The sequence below is a fragment of the Cnephaeus nilssonii genome (assembly GCF_951640355.1).
Source record: "Cnephaeus nilssonii genome assembly, chromosome: X".
Taxonomy (NCBI): domain Eukaryota; kingdom Metazoa; phylum Chordata; class Mammalia; order Chiroptera; family Vespertilionidae; genus Cnephaeus; species Cnephaeus nilssonii.
Genome location: NC_137071.1, coordinates 39,897,894 through 39,918,637, shown reverse-complemented (window position 1 = coordinate 39,918,637; position 20,744 = coordinate 39,897,894). Strand labels below are relative to the sequence as shown.

Below are 20,744 nucleotides of genomic sequence, written 5' to 3'. Positions count from 1 at the left end.
TATAAAAATTGCCCTGAACCTGGGCAGCGTCTTTACTTCTCTCCTGTTATTTCATAAATAACTTCCTCAGCTTTTTGCTCTAATTTGCCTATAGCTGAGACAAAAATCCAAATAACCACAACATGGAATGCACATCGAAGGAGAAGACAAAGGTGTTTTGAAAATTTCCCAAGTACCCTCCACATGACTCTTTTTCTCTTCATCAGCGCCCCCCAACCCCACCCCCACCCCCAGCATCTTGCCCAACAAAGCCTCTGAACCTAGGGCTAGCTGCTAAGGCACTTACCAGGGTTGTCAGGCTGCATGATGGCCATGGCAAAGGTGTGAGGAAAGAGCATGGCTGCACTCTTTCTCATGCCCTGAAGCTCCACAGTGTTGCCCTGGAACATGACCCCATGCACATCAGTCTCTGTGCCCAGGCCAAGCAGGTGCCAGGCCACTGTGTCACCCTTGCACATGTCCAGTCTGGGCAGGTTAGAGAATAGAAACCCATTAATGGCTGGAAAACAAAAACACAAGACAGGATGGGGAGATGAAACCAGACTGCTCAAGCACTGGCCAGCAGCATGGCATCAGCTCTGTACTATGGTCTCCCATAACTTAAAATTTCTGAGTCATCCTCAACTCCTCTGCCTTCTTTCTTAAGCCACTTTAATTCTACTTATGAAGATCTGCCCCTTTAAGATGAGGACCCAACCAGCCTTTCTAGCCTCACCTACTGCCCCTCCTCCACCATGTTTCACATCCTTGCAAAACACCTTTTCACATATACACAAAAGTAGCAACCTCTCCTACTCTCACACTCCTGAAACTCTTCTCCCTTGCCTTCAGTAGCACCACATTCTCTTACAACCTCTTTGATTGTTCCTCCTCCATCTTTTCCTCATTCTCCATTCCTCTGTAAAGTTGTGCAGTTCCATACTCAGTTTTCAAACTGTCTCATCCTCTTCATCTTCACTGCCACTTCTGGCCTGAACTCCTGCAAGAGCCTCATTCCTGGTATCCCTACCTGCAGTCTATCCCCCAATTATTCTGTGAGGTCCATTTGCCTCTTCATGCCCAAAGCATTAAACATGGTAGGTGCTTATAATACACTTGTTGAACTTATATGCTGTTACCTCTGCCTGTAATATACTTTCCCTCTGTTCTCTCTCTACAGCAAACTGCTACTCATCCATCCATCATGCTCCATCTCAAATGTCACCTTCCCAGTGAAGCAGAATTATTACTCTATCTCTGGTTTCCATGAAACTTTATCCCCACAAAATTCTGCCATATCACTTACCACAGAATCCAGGTATTTACTTATAGATCTATCTCCCACACTAGAGTGAGCTAAGAGGAAACACATTATTTTTTTTCTGCATCTGTGTGGCTGCCTAAGCACCTGATCACTCTAATACTAATCAGGTGCTCCATAAGTTCAAACTAAAATGAACTTGGTTTTCAGGACTGTCTTACTTTTTCCAGCTGATATAACTGACCAGTAATGAGAACCAAGAGATGGAGCCAAAAGACAATACACTTGTTCTTGACTCCCTTGCACCCTCTACACTCCCCTGAAAAAATACACAAGGAAGCTTACTTGAAGCCAACCCCTTTCCAATGCCCCCACATCCACTGGAACTAGCTCAAGCACTCCCTTCTTCCAGAAATATTTTAATTGGATTGTTCCTCACTAATATTCTCCCCCTTTGAACTCTATGTCACTTAAAATCTGTTCCACACAATTTAGCATTTGATTATAGTATGTCTTGGATTGTTCTATAATTGTTTAATGGGTGTTATTAGTCTTATCTCATTGCAAAATGCTGGGAGCTTCTTATAAACTGGGACCATGTCTTTCCGTTCATTCACCCACCTGCCCACCTACTCATTAATTGATAATTCACTGGTTCATAAACATTTACTGTGTATTAGTGTAGAGGATACAGAGATAAGCAACAAATAAATACTCACCATTTTGGGACAGCATGAATTGACCTGGAGATTATTATGCTAAGTGAAATAAGCCAGTTCAAGAAATACAAATACCATATGATCTCACTATTATGTGAAATCTAATGAACAAAATAAACTGATGAAGAAAATAGAAACAGACATGGAACAGACTGACAAATGTCAGTGGGAAAGGGTGTGGGGGAACTGGTAAGGAAAGTTGATGGGATTCATTAAAGACACAGACAATAATGTGGTGAGGGCTAAGAGAGTGGGGATGGGAGCTGGGTGGAGATGGGCGAAGTGGGGGAATGGGGGACATCTGCAATAGTGTCAACAATAAAAAAAATCAATTACACAAGCATATGTAGCCATCATATAATAAATACTTAATGAAATCTATTTAATTACAAAAATACTCACAGTTAAGGAGATTACACTTTAGCAGAAGTCAAAAGCAATGTAACAATTAAAATATCGGGGAGTGTATGAAACTTCTTATTAAAATAGTCTAATAAAAATGCACTAGTAGTTCAGAAGAGGATGTTATCATCTTGGGCTTGGGTGATAAAAAATGTTATATGGAGGCATTAAATTTTGAGTAGGGCCTTAGAGAATGGGAAAAAAATTCCCCAGGAGAAAGACAAAGATGGAAGGAGAGAGATTTCAAGTGTATGGCAAAGCATTGCAAAAACATGAAGTTAGAAAATCACAAGGTTATGTCCATATAGAGAAAAATTGCCCTGTTGGGCTGAAGTATGGATTTGTGGAACAAGGGCAGTGGGTGATAACCAAGAAGAAATAAGCCTGGAAAGGTGACATCCCAGCTTACTCTTCTAAGCCTATAGTGGATTCCTTGTGTGCAATCCTCATTTCACCGTACCTTTATCCAGTGCCCCTGATACTGTTTAACGTAGGAAACAGCACAAGAAGGTGTTCAGTAGAAGATCTGTTGTCAAGTTTAGTCCTTCAATGTGGCTCATCTCTTGGGCATAGCTGACTAGTGGAATCAGTATTTTCAGGGAGGTGTCATAATTAAGTTAAAGATAGATTTTACTTATAACCTTTCAGTTGTAGCTCAGGATAAAAGCACTCACTCCCCATACCATGCATCCGATTGGAGTCTTGGAAACCCATGACATCCTGTGAGAGAAGTCTGGAATCCAACATAGCAGCTGCTTGATTGGCATTGCTGTACCAGCTCTTGTTCTCATCCAAAACAGTAAAAAGGAGAAAGAATTCTTTATCCACTCCTTTCTGTAGGCCCAGTGGGAGAGAAGAGAAGGAGAAATGACAACAGTTTCAGCAGCTATAGACTCTGATGCTCCAGACCCAATAATCCCTGATTCTTTCCCATTTCCTTTTCCAGATACACAGCCAAGATCATATTGTCTGCCTAGAACTACAGTTGTTGTTAGGCCATTTTTCTCAGGTAACTTCAAATCACAGGTAGGTGAAGGAGGTCAGAATAAAGTGACAAAACTGAAGGAAAGGATTGTAGGAAAGGGAGCAGGAAAGAGCACAAGATATAGATTATGGATAAAAGATACAAAGTATGATAGAAGAGAGTCTAGAGTCACCTGGGGAGGAATGGGAAAAGGTGGCTAGGAGATCAGGGGAGGAATCTGGCAGGGGGGGAGGTAGAAAATAATAAAAATAATTGTAATAATTATTAATATGCCATCAATTATTATTATTACTGCTAACATTTACTAAGGGTTTATTATGTACTAGACACTGTGTTAAGTACTTTATATTAATTATTTTAATTAATTCTTACAGAAACCCAAGCTAACTTCTTTCATTGCTAACGCTTTATTATAGATGAGGAAACTGAAGCAAAGAAAGGTTAAGTAACTTGTCCAAGGTTACATAGCTAGAAATGGTGGGCTGGATATGAAAGAAGACAAGTAAAGGTTAGGGGCTACTGAGGCTAAAAAATAAATTAAGGTCAAAAACTAAGGATGATGTGTGTTTGTGAGTGAAAAATTAACATGAAAGAGAGCATGAAGTCACCAAATATTAATGTCTGATTCAATAGCTTGGTTATTTTTTTTCTATTTTCTCTCCTCTAGAACCCAGTTCCATATTTAATTCCCATTTATCCACCCAGCCTCATCCTCCTGCCAGCAGATTTTCAGATCAGAAACACTGGCAATACCTGTTTGCTATCTGCACCCAAGGCACCAGCCTTGCATACCAGCAGGGGGCCCACCAGACCAGAATTTGTATCTCTTATAGGATCCACAGCAGAAAAGTACATCCAAGTGAGACAGGCAGGATCCTGAGCAGTGGGGCCTGCGTGGGGGGGTACTGTCCAGCGATATGTTACTTTCTCAAAGGGCTTGGCCACCAAGCCAGGGTGGGATGAGCCTGTAGGGAAAACATGAGACTCATTAGTCACATTGGGTAGAGTAAAGATGATCAGCTCCAAACAGTGGGGTAAAGATCATGAACTACAAAAGCATTTTGGAGTAGCAACAGGAACAACAGGAACATGGAATTTTGAATATTTAAAAGAATCCTGGGTAGGAGTCAAGACAGTAGAGTTTGGTTCCTAGTTCTGCCACACTTTGTTGTATGAACAGGAGAGATTTAAACTTCCCTAATCTTTCCCAAACTCATAAGACCTAAGGAATAAAAGGACATTTAAAACTTATTTGGAATACCCCTCACCTAAAAACATATATTTATCTGCTCTGATATTCCTATCTCTGCTTAAAAATATCCAGAGTTGGGGGATTCACTACTTGCCATCATAGCCTGTTTCATCTTTGAACGGTTCTGATTGTTTAACACTTTTTCCTTTCTATATGTATATATCAAAATGTGGGTGAATATATGTTATGTATGTCTACACACACACACACACACACACACACACACACAGTATAGAAATTCCTCATGAAATCAAAATTAGAACTACCTTATGACCTAGCAATTCCACTTTTAGACATTTATACAAGAAATCTGAAATGATAATTTGAAAAGATATATGAACCACTATGTTCATTGCAGCATTATTTACAATAAGCAAGCTATGGAAGCAACCTAGGTGCTCATCAATAAACGATTAAATAAAGAGGATGTGGTACATATATACAATGGAATATTACTTAACCATAAAAAATTAAATCTTACCATTTGTGACAACATGGATGGACCTATGCTAAGTGAAATAAGTCAGACAGAGAAAGACAAATACCATATGATTTCACTTATATGAAGAATGTGAAGAAAAAAATAAAACTGAAACATACTCATAGATACAGAGAACAGAATATTGGTTGCAAGATGGGAAGGGGTTGGGGGACTGGGTGAAAAAAGTGAAGGGATTAAGAAGTACAAATTGGTAGTTACAAAATAGTCATGAGAATGGTAAATACAGCATAGGGAATATAACCAATAATTCTATCTAATTGACTGTCATGCCCTCAAAGATGGCGGTGCCCACAGCCAATAAGGAGGGAATATGCTAATTGACTGCCACGTCCTCAAAAATGGTGGTGCCCACAGCCACAAGATGGTGGTACCCAGTCTCCTCAGCCCCACCAGGGTGGCAGGCGTCTGCCTCTGGAGTCCCCCAGTCCCCTCAGCCCCTCAGCTGCCCAGGGCCGCCTGAGGCTCAGGTAACCAGGGCCGTCTTCCCCTAATTGCCGGGTTGCCTCCCGCCCCTGAGGGCTCCCGGACTGTGAGAGGGGGCAGGCTGGGCTGAGGAATCCCCCCTCCAGTGCATGAATTTTCATGCACTGGGCTTCTAGTATTTAATAACTATGTATAGTGCCTGGTGGGTACTTGACGTATTGGGGGATTACATAAAAAATTATCAAAATGTCTAATCATTATGCTGTACACCTGAAACTAATATAAAATAGTACTGAAGGTTAACTGTAATTGAAAAGATACACTAAGACTGTAATTTCTTATATGGACATATGTCATGACCACGCAATGAGCAGAAATTTTATTTTAAAAATTTGAATCTATTAGTAATCAAAGAAGTACAAAAAATAGCTAAATTTTTGCCTGTCACATTAGCAAGGTTTTTACAAATTAAGATAATCAGTTCAGCCCTGGTCATATGGCTTAGGTGGTTGGCACGTCATCCCATGCACCAAAAGGTTGCTGGTTCAATTCCCGGTCAGGGCACATACCTAGGTTGTGGGTTTGATTCCCTTTTGGGGTGTGTAGGAAGGCAACTGAATAATGTTTCTCTCTCACACTGATGCTTCTCTCTCTCTTCCTCTCTCTCTATGTCTCTGTCTCTCCCTTCTTCTATCTGAAATCAATGAAAACATATCCTTGGGTGAGGAATAATAATAATAATAATAATAATAATAATAATAATAATAAAGTTCAGATAGCTCTTACCTCTCTCTCTCACCTATAAAAAGGGTAAATGATAATTGCCTTTTTGGGGATAAAAGTTAGTAAAACTTATCAAAAGCCTTAAAAAAGATTCATGGCCACAAGAACAGTAAGATATGCAATAAATACTAAAATGAATGTTCAATTTAATGCAAATTGTAACAACCATGAGTTTTGTTGTTTGCCTACAAGACTGACATTTTGACAAAGGTTAAAATGGATCCTCTGTGCTGGTAAGGATGTAAGAAAATGGGTTCTCTCTGTCAGTTACTGTTATGGGATTCAAAATTGACTGAAAAAATTTTCAGAAAGCAATTTGGATATAGGTATCAAAAATTTTAATGTGTGCATCATCAGACACAGGAATACCACATCATATAAATATACTAGTATCTTGAAAAAATAACAATATGAGTGTGCAAAGAAACATACACAACGATATTTGTAGTATAACCCATAACAAGGTGGTATAATTTAGGATGATATTAAATTATCTTTTCTTATTCACTCACTGTTCCCAACACTTTAAATTTTCAAATGTATAGAAAAATGTAAAGGTTAGTACAATAATCACCCTACCACCTGGAGTTGATTGTTGCTAACATTTTACATTCTTTAATCCATCTACATTTATGTGTATATATATATCTACACAGAGAGACATATATGCACACAGTTTTTGTTTGCTTTTATTAAATTATTTGGAAATAAAATGCAAACAACATGACTTTTTATTTCTAAATAATCAGTAAAAATATCCTGTGTTACCACAATAACATTACCACATCTAAAAAAATACCATAATATCACTAATATCATCTAATATCCAATCTATAACAAAAATTTTATAATTGTCTCCAAAATGTCCCTTAGGATACTTTTTTATAAACAGGATCAGACAAGTTGCATGGTGCCCTTGGTGTTGTCTCTCTAATTTTTTTCCCTATGGAATTGACTTCCTAAAAGGACTAGACCAGTTGCCCTGTAGGATGTTAAAATAGTCTAGATTTGTCTGCAACTTTGCCCTGTATGATTTACTAGAGGCCCGATGCATGAAGGTTCATGCAAGAATGGGCCTTCCTTCCCCTGGCTGCCAGCACTGCCTTCACTCTGGCCGAAGTAGCCTTTCCACTCCGGGCTGGAGCCACCTTTTCACCTTCCCACGCTGCCCAGAGGCCCGGAGCGGCTGGGGTGGTGCGGAACATCTGCGTCGTCACCATGGCACCTGTGTATGCAAATTAACTCACCATCTTTGTTGGGTTAATTTGTATACTCACTCCTGATTGGCTGGTGGTTGTTGCAAAGGTATGGTCAATTAGCATGTTACTCTTTTATTAGTGTAGATTAGTTTTGGCCTGGAATTAGCATGTGTTAATATTATTTTCAGAGAAAAAAAATTAATTAACAAATAATCTCACTTGGATTCCCTCCTGAAATAGTAATCCAAACCATATATATGTATTCATTTAATGCATTAAATGATTTACAATATTCTAAAATAATAAAAAATTACATGTACAAACAATAATGTAATAGAGGCAAATCCATGTGATAATTATATAGCTATTAAGATATAACATTATTATGGAATGAGTAGATGGACAAAATATAATGGGCAGTGAAAATAATATGATACAAAACTGTTCAAACCATATGATCACAAATAAATAAATATATATGTATTTTATAAGCACAAAAGTATATTTAAAGGTATATCAAAATGCAATGGCAATTTATCTATGAATGATTTGATTTATTTTATAATTTTTTACATTTTTCAAAATTCTATACTACATATGCTACTTTTGTAATCAGAAAAAATTGAAAACATGTCTCCTATTAATTCCAGCTCTGCTTTGCTATATTATGATTCATTCGTTCAACAATATCCACACATGGCTATTAATGTTGCCTAGTTCTTCCTCCTTCAATTCCCATTTATTTTCCTTACAGAGCTACCTGTTATTACCTGCAGCCCACATTAGTTGGAGAACCTGCCAGCTCACCATCATTGTACACAGTTCCCTCGTAGTCTTTCTCATAAAAGACCCCATGAGGCTGTATGCTGAATGGCTGCGAGGCACGGTTGTAGAAGATCACCTGGATGGTGTCACCCACCTCAGCCCGGATCACTGGCCCTGTTAAATGGGAAGGAGAGACAATGGAAATGAAAACAGGCATGACAAGGGAGGATGGAAACAAACAAAAAAAATGGGAGGTAAAGAAAAAGAATATGAAAAATATAGAGAACTCCTTTCTGCAATAATAAGAATAAATGCTTCTAAATATATTGACATTTATACCTACAAAAAGCACATCAATTTTGACTTATTGATTTCTTAATATCAGTCATATCAGGTTTATCAGACATGGTTGCAGAGGAAGCTGAGCAAGGTGTGCAAATGAGAGGAGTCCAATCTAGTCAGTGATAACCGTCAAAATGAAGAAGACAGAAACACAAGAGAAAAATCCACTACCTTCAAAAGAAATGATTGAACTGGAGAAGCAAGCAGGTGAATCATAATGAGACATGCACCACAAATACGCACTGTAAATTCCACAAGCATTGCCTTCTTATTTTATTTCTTTTAGCTGTTTAACTTTGTAAGATGCAAAGAGCTTAGATCAGTTTAATTAACTGTGCTGCCGTTTTTCACATCAGAGAACTACTGGCAAGGAAGGCCACACCTGCCTCTCCCATCTACCTGCCTGGCTGGCAGGGAAGGGAATGAACTGCATGTCAGTGAAGGAATAAGCTGGGTGGGACAATAGTAAAATCTAGAGTAAAAGCAAAGGCTGTAAAATACAGTTTAATCAGAATGCCATTTTTTGTTAAAATTATTTTAATTATTAGAATGTACAATTTTTAATATGCAAGTAAAAAGTTTTAAAACCTGAAATAAAAAGCACATTAATATCCATTATCTCAATTTTATCTTCAAATATCATTCTAAGTTATATAGGGCAGGGGATATCTTCATTTTACAGATGAGGAAACTGCAGCTCAAATTGACCTCAAATTTAAATGACTGATTAGGAATAGAGACTATACCTAAAGTTAGGGATTTATGAGATTAAAAATGGTGGCAGAGTAAGTGGATGCTGCATGGACATGCTCCCAGGACAAAACTGGAACTACAATTAAAATACAGAAAAACTTCCCAAATAATCAATGGAAGACTCACTGGAGAGAACCCTGATACCTGAGGATGGAAAATGGAAACTACATAGAGACTGGTAGGAGGGGTGGAGGCACAAAAGGGCTGGACAGGCTTCCACAGGCAGAAACTGAAGTTCCAGAGAGATATCTCAGCTGTGGGGGGTTGCCAATGAGAACTCTGGGGTCTAATACCCAAGCAGGGACCCCCAGAAGAGAGCACCAGAACTGAGAAGGGTACACACATAACATCTGGTTGTGAAAAGCAGTGGGGTTACTGTCTGCCAGGGAGACAAGGCTGGAAATTCAGGCACCCTCTTAAAGGGCCAACACATAAAATTCTCTGTGGAGCCACTCACCTTGTGCTCCATCAGACACCCCGGTTTCCTGTTCTGAGTCATTCCCTCATGCTGTGGAAGTCATCTTCCTCATGCAGACAATTGCTATACAGTTGGCTTTGCTTTGGGGAAGACAGCTGACCCACCCTACTAGAAAATACCTCGCCCCATGTTGCAGAGTTTCTGAGATCCATTAAGAGACTGAGACTAACAATTAGCCACTAGGCAGAAGCAATTGCCTCACCCTGTTAGAAAAAAAAAACAAAAAATGCTTCCTACACTGTGGACATTTGCCTGAGGACAATTCAAGATAGAATACTATCAATCTGTAGGCAGAGGTGGTCTCTGGAGGATTTGAGTTTCTGCCTGATCTAATTAGTCAGAAATAGTGTTTGACTCTGTCCTGCACCAGAGATTGAGAGGCAGAGCAGATTTACCTAATACATCATCACATATATAAACAGGCAACCAAAATGAGGAGACAAGGAAAAAACCCCACAAATGAAAGAACAAGAGATTTCTCCAGAAGAACAGATAAATAAAATGGAGATAGAAATTTATCTGATATAGAGTTCAGAATAATGATGGTAAAGATGCTCAACATCATGAGAAAAGATATAGTAACTATGAAAACAGAAATAAAGAATGACATAGCACAAATAAAGAGCACATTGGAAGGAATACACAATAGATTAGGGGAAGCTGAGGATCGAATCAGTGAATTAGAAGACAGGATTGAAAAAAAATCGCTAATCAGAGAACCAAAAAGAAAAAAAAGGAGGACAGCTTAAAGGAGCTGTGGGACAATGTGAAAAGTAACAATATTTGAATAGCAGGTGTGCCAGAAGAGGCAGAAAGGGAGAATGGGATAGGGAATGTGTTTGAAGAAATAATGGCAGAAAAATTCCCTAAACTGGTAAAGGAAAAAGTCACATAATTCAAGAGGCACAGAGAACCCCAAGCAATATGAAACCAAACAGCTCCACTCCCAGACACATCATAATTAAAATGCCAAAAATTAAAGACAAAGAGAGAATCTTAAAGGCAGGGAGAGAAAAGCATACTGTTACTGCAAAGGAGCTCCTGTAAGGCTGACAACTGATTTCTCATCAGAATCTCTACAGGCCAGAAGTACTCAAGATAATGGGAAGTAAGGATCTGAAACCAAGATTATTATATCCAGCAAGGCTATCATTCAAAATAGACAGTGAAATAGCTTCCTGGACCAAAACAAACAAACAAAAAACAAACAAAGGCTAAGGGAGTACATTACCTCCAAGTTCCATTACAAGAAATGCTAAAGGGGATGCTGTAATGAGAAGAAAGAGAATGAGAAACCTAGGCATACAGAGTTAAAAAGGTAATAAATAAGTACTGGAAGATGGTGGCTGGCAGGATTGAGGTGAGGGAGAGGGTGTGAGTGTGTGAGGGTGTGAAAGGAGAGTGTATGGATGTGTGTGGCATGTATATGAGTGAGTGAGGGACAGTTAAATCTGGTAGGAATAGCAGGGCCTGGCAGACCAGGCTCTCCTGGACAGGGAGCACCTAGCACCACTGCGGACACTCCCCAGGCTGTGGGGCTCGGGCAAGGAGCCCAAGAAATCTTGAAGGAGAGAGCGACCTTTTCTAGGAACTCATCAGCACAACCAACCAGACTGGCCTTGGACACTGACCATGACCCTTCAGCCACTCCAGCCAAAATCCTGCTGCCCCACCCACAGACCTGCAGACCCTAGGACCTCCACCTCCAAAGGTGCATGCTCCCGCAGCAGTAATTATGATCACCCCCATCCCCAGCTGCCTACCTCTGGACACCTCAGTTGCACCACCTGAGCCCACCACCCCACAGGCCTCTCTTGGGGGCCACTGTGAGCCCCCACTGGGTGCGCTCTTATCCAAACAAGGACACATAGCCCCGGCAGTAGAAATTCTGAATTCCCTCTTCCCGGCTGCCTGTCCACAGACACCTCGGTTGTGCAGCTTCAGCGCCAGGGCCCCTCTGAGTATGTGAGTGCACCGCCCTGGCAAATGGACCCCGGGTGCTTCTGTGAGCCACCACTAGGTGGGCACAAATCCAACCAAGGGCGAAAGGCCCCAGCAGTAGAAATTCTGAATTCCCCCATTCCCAGATGCCTGCCCACAGACACCTGGGTCACATGGTTTCAGCACAAGTGTCTCTCTGTGTGCACCACCCTGGCAAACAGCACCCAGTAGCCTCTGTGAGCCACCACTGGGTGAGCACAAATCCAACCAAGGGTGCAACACCTGGCAGCAAAAACTGAGTCTTCCCACTCCACAGCTGGCAACCTCTGGAACCACAGTTTTGTTTTTATAGCACGCAGGCCTCCTGAGCACACCACCCCAAAGGCAGCTCTTGGGTGCCACTGTGAACTACCGCTGGGTGTGTGTGAATCCAACCAAGGGTGCAAGGCCCCAGAAGCAAAAACTGAGTCTTCCTCTTCCAGAGCTGCCAAATGCCAGACACTGCAGTTGCACCTTTCCAGGATGCAGGCCTACTGAGCCCACTGTCCCTATAGGCAGCTCTCAGGTGTCTCCTTGAGCCCCCAACGGGTGCACTCATATCCAAACAAGGGCGCACGGCCCCGGCAATAGAAATTGGGACTTCCCCCTTCCTGACGGCCTACCCACAGACACTGTGATTGCGTGGTTTCAGCCTGCAGGCCCCCTGAGGCCACTGCCCCAGCAGATGACTCCCAGGTGACTCTGTGAGCTGCCATTAGGTGCACTCATATCCAACCAAGGGTGCAAGGCCCCGGCAGCAGAAAGTCAGAATTCCCCTTCCTCAGATGCTGATCTCCAGTCACTGCAGTTGCACCAATCCAGCGTGCAAGCCCCTTGAGCTCACTGTCCCAGCAGGAGGCCCATGGGTGCTTCTCTGAGCCACCACAAGGCACAATTTCGCTGCTGGCATCCAGTCCCCGCAGTAGCACCACTCCAGCAAACGGGCCCTCTGAGCCCACTGCCCCAGCAGACAGCTCCTAGGCTCTTCTGTAAGAAGTCAATGAATGTGTGTATCCAAACAAGGTCACACATTCCCTGAAGCAGACACTGGGACGTCTCCCTCCATGGGGCCAGTGGCACACCACAATCACTCTGATCCAGCCTGTGGGACCCATGAGCACACACTCCTTGCAGAGGGCTCCTGGGCCCCTCTGTGAGCTTCCACTTGACATGTGCCTCTCCAACCAAGGGTGCACAGCTCCCTCATCAGGATCCACAACATCCCCCTCCCTACTACCTACCTCTGGACAGCTTGGTGAGTTGCTGAGGGCTTGCCTCTATGGACAAGGTCACATTGTTTCAGCCACAGACTCTGAGATTCCCATATCCCCAGTTGCTGGATTCTGAACCCCCTTGTGATTCAGAGAGGGAAATCACTTTGGCCAGAGTCCCTCTGCCTCAACCATAGACTATGAGACACTGGCCCCCCACTATCACAAGCTCTAGGCCCCTCGTAGTGAGGTACAGAGTGATGCTAATCCAGCAAGAGTCACACCACACTGGCCAAAGTCACAGTACCTGAGCCTCAGGCCCCGAGACTCCTTCCTCCCAGGCCGTGGACTCTGGGAACCCACAGTGAGCACATACCAATGATATCTCAGACAACATTTTCCACAAGAGCCGGAACCACGATCACATCCAAAACAGCTTGCACAACGAAGCCAAGGGTGAGTCACATTGCCAATCCATGATGAGACTTCATCCACGAATAATAAACTAACATTCAAGATCCAGCTACATCAAGAGAACCTAAATAGCTCAAGTAGGAAGTGCCACTAGATCAACATGCCCAGGAGACCTGAGAGATCACACCACTAGCACCTCCCCCAAAAGAACCTGGGTAGCAAAGTAGTTGGAACTAAGTCACAGAAACAATTAAAATGTTACAGGAAAAATGGGGAGACAAAAAACAATCTGCAAAGGAAAGAAAAAGAGGAATCACCAGAAAGGGAATTAAATAAAATGGAGGCAAGTAACATGTCAGAGAAAGAATTCAGAGTAATGGTTATAAGGATGCTCAAATGGCTGGATGAAAAATAAACACAACTCAATGAGAATTATAAGGAGCTGAACGAGAATGTCACCAATATGAAAAGGAACCAAGAGGAAATGAAGAATGACTGAGCTGCAATAAATAACACACAATGGAACACTTAAACAGTAGACTAGAAGAGGCTGAGGACCACATCAGCAAATTAGAAGACAAGGTAGGAAAAAACACACAAATATAGCAGCATCAGGAAAGAAAACTGAAAAAGAAAGAGGAGAGCCTAAGGGAGCTTTGGAACAACACAAAATGAAAAAAAACAAAACATCTGCATAATAAGGGTACCAGGAGGAGAGGAAGCAGAGCAAGGAATAGAAAATCAGTTTGAAGAAATAATGACAGAAAACTTCCCTGATGCTGATAAGAAAAATAGCACACAGGTTCAAGAGAGTCCCAAACAAGATGAACCCTAAAAGACCAACACCAAGACACATCATAAATTGGCAAACCTCAACGACAAAGTAAGAATCTTAAAGGCTGCCAGAGAGAGACAGAAAGTTATGTACAAGGGATCTCCCATTAGAATATCAACTGATTTCTCAACAGAAACACATCAGGCCAGAAGGGAATGGAATAAAATATACAAAGAGATGCAAAGCAAGGGACTGAATCCAAGAATACTATACACAGGAAGGCTATCATTCAAAATTGAAGGTGGAATTAGGAACTTCACAGACAAAAAAGGGCTAAGGGAGTTTATTACCACCAAGTCAGCAATGCAAGAAATGCTAAAGGGAATATTGTAAAAAGAAGAAATAGAAATGAAATAAGGAAAACAAACATAAAGAATAAAAATGGTGACAAGTACTTATCAATAATAACATTAAATGCAAATGGATTAAATGCTCCAATCAAAAGACATAAAGGTAGCTGAATGGATAAGAAAACATAACCCATATATTCGCTGTCTGCCTGAGACCCAGCTCAGAACAAAAGATTCACACAGAGTGATAGTATAGGGATGGAAAAAAATTTTCACACAAATGGAAATGAGAAAAAAGCTAGGGTTGCAATACTTACATCTGACAAAATAGACCTAAAGGTAAAAGCCATAACAAGAGATGAAGAGGGCCACTTCATAATACTGAAGAGAACAATTCAACATGAGGTTATGATTCTGGTAAACATATATGCACCCAATACAGGAGCACCCAAATACATAAAACAACTTCTAGAAGATATCAAGGGAAAGATTGACAGCAATACAATCATAGTAGGGGACTTTAATACCCCACTGACACCACTGGATAAATCCTCTAAACAAAAAATCAGGAAAGAAACAGCAATCCTAAATGACTCACTAGATCAGATGGATTTAATTGATATCTTCAGAACATTTCACCCAAAAGATACAGAATATACATTCTTCTCAAGTACTCATGAGACATTTTCAAAGATAGACCACATATTAGGACACAGGAAAAGTCACTTCAAATTCAAGAAGATAGAAATCATATCAAGCATCTTCTCAGGCTACCATCTCATAAAATTAGAAATCAACTATAATAAAAATAATGAAAAAAATCAAACACTTGGAGGATAAATCATATGCTATTAAACAATGATTGGGTTACAAAAGAGATCAAAGAAGAAATAAAAAGCATCCTGGAAACAAATGACAGTGAAAACACAACAATTAAATATCTATGGGACACAATGAAAGCAGTCTGAAAAGGGATGTTCATAGCTCTACAGGCCTACCTAAGAAAGAGAGAGAGAAAGAAAGAAAGAAAGAAAGAAAGAAAGAAAGAAAGAAAGAAAGAAAGAAAGAGAAAGAAAGAAAGAAAGGAAGGAAGGAAGGAAGGAAGATGGTAATAAATAATAAATTAGCTAACATAGCAACTTAAAGAATTAGAAAGGGAGAAACAAGAAAAGCCCACAGTCACCAGAAGGAAGTAAATAATAAAGATCAGAGCAGAAATGAAAGACATAGAGACCAAAAAACAAAAATTACAAAAGATCAATGAAACCAAGAGCTGGTTCTTTGAAAGGATAAAGAATATTGATAAACCTCTAGCCAGGCTCACCAAGAAACAAAGATAGAGGACCCAAATAAACAAAATCAGAAATGAAAGAGGTGAAGTAACAACTGACCCCACAGATATACAAAGGATTGTAAAAAAAAAAAAAACAAAAAACTACTACAAACAATTCTACTCTAACAAACTAGACAACCTTGAGGAAATGGACAGATTCCTAGAAAAATACAAGCTTCCAAAACTCAATCAGGAAGAATTAAAAAACCTGAATACGCCAATAATTACTGATGAAATTGAAACAGTAATAAAAACTTCCAGCAAACTAAAGCCCTGGAACGAATGGCATTACAGGGGAGTTTTACCGAACATTCAAAGAAGAACTAAAACCAATCCTTCTCAGACTATTTCAAAAATTCAAGAGGAAAGCACACTTCCTAGCTCCTTCTGTGAAACCAGCATTAGTTTAATCCCAAAACCAGATAAAAACACCACAAAAAAAGAGAATTACAGGCCAATATCCTTTATGAACATAGGTGCCAAAATCCTCAACAAAATTCTAGCAAATCAGATCCAGCTGTACATCAGAAAGATCATACACCATGACCAAGTGGGATTTATTCCAGTGATGCAAGGCTGGTACAATATCGGTAAATCCATAAATGTGATACATCACATAAAAAATTGAGAGACAAAAATCACATAATCATATCAATTGATGCAGAAAAGGCATTTGAGAAACTCCAACACCCTTTCTGATAGAAATGCTCAGCAAAGTGGGAATAGAGGGATCATACCTCAACATAATAAAAGCCTTATATGACAAACCTACAGCCAACATCATACTCAATGGTCAAAAACTAAAACCATTTCCCTGGAGAACAGCAACAACACAGGGATGCCCACTTTTACCACTCCTGTTCGACATAGTACTGGAAGTGCTAGCCAAGGCGATCAGACAAGAAGAGGAAATGAAAGGCATCCAAATTGGAAAAGAAGAAGTAAAAGTGTCATTATTCACAGATGACTTGATATTGTACATAGAAAACCCTAAAGACTCCATCAAAAAATTATTAGACTTAATAAATGTATTTGTCAATGTAGCGGGATATAAAATTAACACCAAGAAATCTATGGCATTTTTATACACCAAGAGTGAACTGACAGAAAGAGAGATTAAAAGAACAATCCCAATTACCACTGCACACACAAAAAAATTAAGCTACCTAGGAATAAACATAACTTAGGAGGTAAAACCTATACTCAAAAAAATATAGGTTGATGAAAAAAGAGATAGAAGAAGACATAAACAGATGGAAGAATATACCTTGTTCATGGATTGGTATAATCAACATCATTAATATGTACATAATATCCAAAGCATTCTATAGATTCAATGCAATCCCCATTAAAATACCAAGGGCATATTTCACAGACCTAGAACAAACTCTCCAAAAATTCATCTGGAATTTAAAAAAAAACCCAGAGTAGCTGCAGCAATCCTGAGAAAGAAGAACAAAGTAGGTGGGATCTCAATATCAGATAACAAGCTATATTACAAAGCCACTGTTCTCAAAACTGCCTGCTACTGGCACAAGAACAGACATATAGACCAATGGAATAGAACAGAGAACCCAGAAATCGACCCAAACCACTATGTTCAATTAATATTTGACAAAGGAGACAAAAGCATACAATGGAGTCAAGATAGTCTCCTGAATAAATGGTGTTGGGAAAATTGGACAGATACATGCAAAAAAAATGAAACTAGACCACCAACTTACACCATACACAAAAATAAACTGAAAATGGATAAAGGACTTAAACATAAGACGGGAAATCATAAAAATCGAAGAGGAATCCACAGGCAGCAAAATCTCAGACATATGCTTAAGCAATATCTTCACTGATACAGCAATGAAAACAAAAAAGAAAATAAACAATTAGGACTACATCAAAATAAAAAGCTTCCACACAGCAAATGAAACTGTCAGCAAAACAACAAGAAAGCCCACTGCATGAGAGAACATATTTGCCGATGTTATCTCCGATATGGTTTTAATCTCCAGCATTTACAGGGAACTCAAACAACTTAACAAAAGGAAGATAAACAACCCAATCAAAAAATGAGCAATGGACCTAAATAGATGCTTTTTGAAAGAAGACAGAAGGAAGGCCAAGAGACATATGAAAACATGACAAAGTCACTAGTCATCTGAGAGATGCAAATCAAAACAACAATGAGGTACCATTTTTCACCTGTCAGAATGGCTATCATCAACAAATCAACAAATGACAAGTGCTGGAGAGGATTTGGAGAAAAGGAAACACTTGTGCACTGCTGGTGGGAATGAAGACTGGTGCAGCCACAATATGGAGTTTCCTCAAAAAACTAAAAATGGAACTCCCATTTGACCCAGTGATCCCACTTCTGAGAATATATCCTAAGAAACTAGAAACACCAATCATAAAGGATATATTCACTCCTATGTTCATAGCATCACAATTTACAATAGCTAAGATTTGTAAAGAGCCTAAGTGCCCAACAGCAGATGAGTGAATTATAGAACTGTGGTACATCTACACAATGGAATACTATGCTGCTGTAAAAAGGAAGGAACTCTTACCATTTGCAACAGCATGGATGGAACTGGAGAGCATTATGCTAAGGGAAATAAATCAGTCAGAGAAAGGTAAATGTCATATGATCTCACTCATTTATAAATTATAATGAACAACTTAAACTGATGAACAAAAACAGATCCAGAGACAGAGAAGCATCAATAAGATGCTCAAACCTCAGAGGGAATGTAGGGGAGGGTTGGGGTAAGGAGGAGAGATCAACCAAAGGACTTATATGCATTCATGTAAGCATAACCAATGGACACAGACACTAGGGAGGTGAGGGCATGAATGGGTGGTGGGGAGAAATGGGGGGTAAGGACAAATATGGAATACCTTAATCAATAAAAAGAGTTTTTAAATAAAAAAATAAATAAATAAATAAATAAATAAATACCCATAAATAATAACCTTAAATGTCAATGTATTAAATGCTCCCATCAAAAGACAAAGGGTAGATGAATGGATAAGAAAGCATGACCCAACTATATGCTGTCTACAAGAGACCCACCTCAGAACAAAAGACACAGGCTGAAAGTGAAGGGATGGAAAAAAAAATATTTTCCCTGCAAATGGGAAAGAAAAAGAAGCTGGAATAGCAATACTAATATCCAACAAAATAGAGTTCAAAATGAAGGCCATCACAAGAGATAACAAATCACATGACACTAAAGGGATCGATCCCAATAAGAGGATATAACCCTGGTAGACATATATGCACTCAATATAGGAGCATATATATATATATATATTTCTAGAGGACTTTAACAGAGATATCAATCACAATACAGTCATAGTAGGGGACATCCATACCCCACTGATTTCATTAGATAGATCTTCCAGACAAAAAGGAAAAAGTGACTCTAAAGGACACATTGAATCAGATTTAAATGACATTTATAGAATATTTTACCCCAAAGCCAAAGAGTATACATTCTTCTCCAGTGCACATGGATCATTCACAAAGATTAGCCCACATGTTAGGACATAAAACAATTCTCTACAAGTTTAAGAAGATTTAAATCATATCAAGCATCTTCTCAGATCACAGTAGAATGAAATTACAAATCATCCACAGTAAAACCACCCAAAATATTAAAACACATGTAGGCTAAATAGTATGTTACTAAACAATGAATGGGTTACGAATGAGATCAAGAAAAAAAAAAACTTCCTGGAAACAAATGAAAATGAACACACAACAACCCAAAATTTCTGGGGACACAGCAAAAGCAGTCCTGAGAGGGAAGTTCATAGTACAACAGGCCTTTCTTAAAAACAAAACAACAACAACAAAAAAAAAAACACAAGAAAAATTAACAAACTATTTAACCATGCAACTTAAAGAACTAGAAAGAGAACAATAATCAAATCCCAGAGTAAGGAGAAGGAAGGGAATAATAAAGATTAGAGTAGAAATAAATGACATAGAGACTAAAAAAAAATAATAATACAAAAAATCAATGAAACCAAGCACTGGTTTTTGAAAGGATAAACAAGATTGCTGAACCATTAGCCAAACTTATCAAGAAACAAAGAGAGAGAACCCAAATTAATAAAATCAGAAATGAAAATAGAAAAGTAACCACTGACACCACAGTAATACAAACCATTGTAAAAAAATATATACTATGAATAGCTATATGCCAACAAGTTGGACAATGTGGATGAAATGGACAAATTCCTAGAAAAATATAATCTCCCAAAACTGAATCAGGAAGAATCAAAAATCCTGAATAAACAAATAACAACTGATGAAATAGAAAGAATAAAACAAAACAAAACAAACAAACAAACAAAAAAACTCACAGCAAACAAAACCCCGGGTCCAGATGGCTTCACAAGGGGAGTTTTACCAAACATTCAAAGAAGAATTATCACCTATACTCCTCAAACTATTCCAAATATCCAAGAGGAAACAACACTTCCTTCCTCTTTTTATGAGACTTATAATTTTTTTTATTAAGAGTTATCCTAATTCCAAAACCAGATAAAGAAACTACAAAGAAAGAGAATTACATTCTAATATCTCTGATGAATATGAATGCTAAAATTCTCAAAAAAGTATTAGTAAATAGGATCTAGCAATATATTAAAATTTCATACACCATGATCAAGTAGGATTTATTCCTGGGATGCAAGGCTGGTACAATATTTGCAAATCAATAACTGTGATACATAACATAAATTAATTGAAATACAAAAATCAAACAATTATATCAATAGATACAGAAAAAGCACTTGACAAAATCCAACACCCATTTTTGATAAAAACT

The 20,744-nt window shown here is 39.3% G+C and overlaps 1 protein-coding gene across 5 annotated transcripts in view; it reads right to left on the bottom strand.

Moving 5' to 3' along the window:
- The window catches only part of HEPH (hephaestin), a 142,910-nt gene that overhangs the window by 87,102 nt on the left and 35,064 nt on the right, over nt 1-20,744 (bottom strand). For all 5 annotated transcript variants that reach the window (XM_079765744.1, XM_079765745.1, XM_079765742.1 and 2 more), the window contains exons 9-12: nt 8,313-8,444; nt 4,100-4,311; nt 3,045-3,195; nt 287-499 (exon numbers count right to left, since the gene is read on the bottom strand). In XM_079765744.1, the coding sequence (XP_079621870.1) occupies nt 287-499; nt 3,045-3,195; nt 4,100-4,311; nt 8,313-8,444 (708 nt within the window). The remainder of the gene's footprint in view (nt 1-286; nt 500-3,044; nt 3,196-4,099; nt 4,312-8,312; nt 8,445-20,744) is intronic.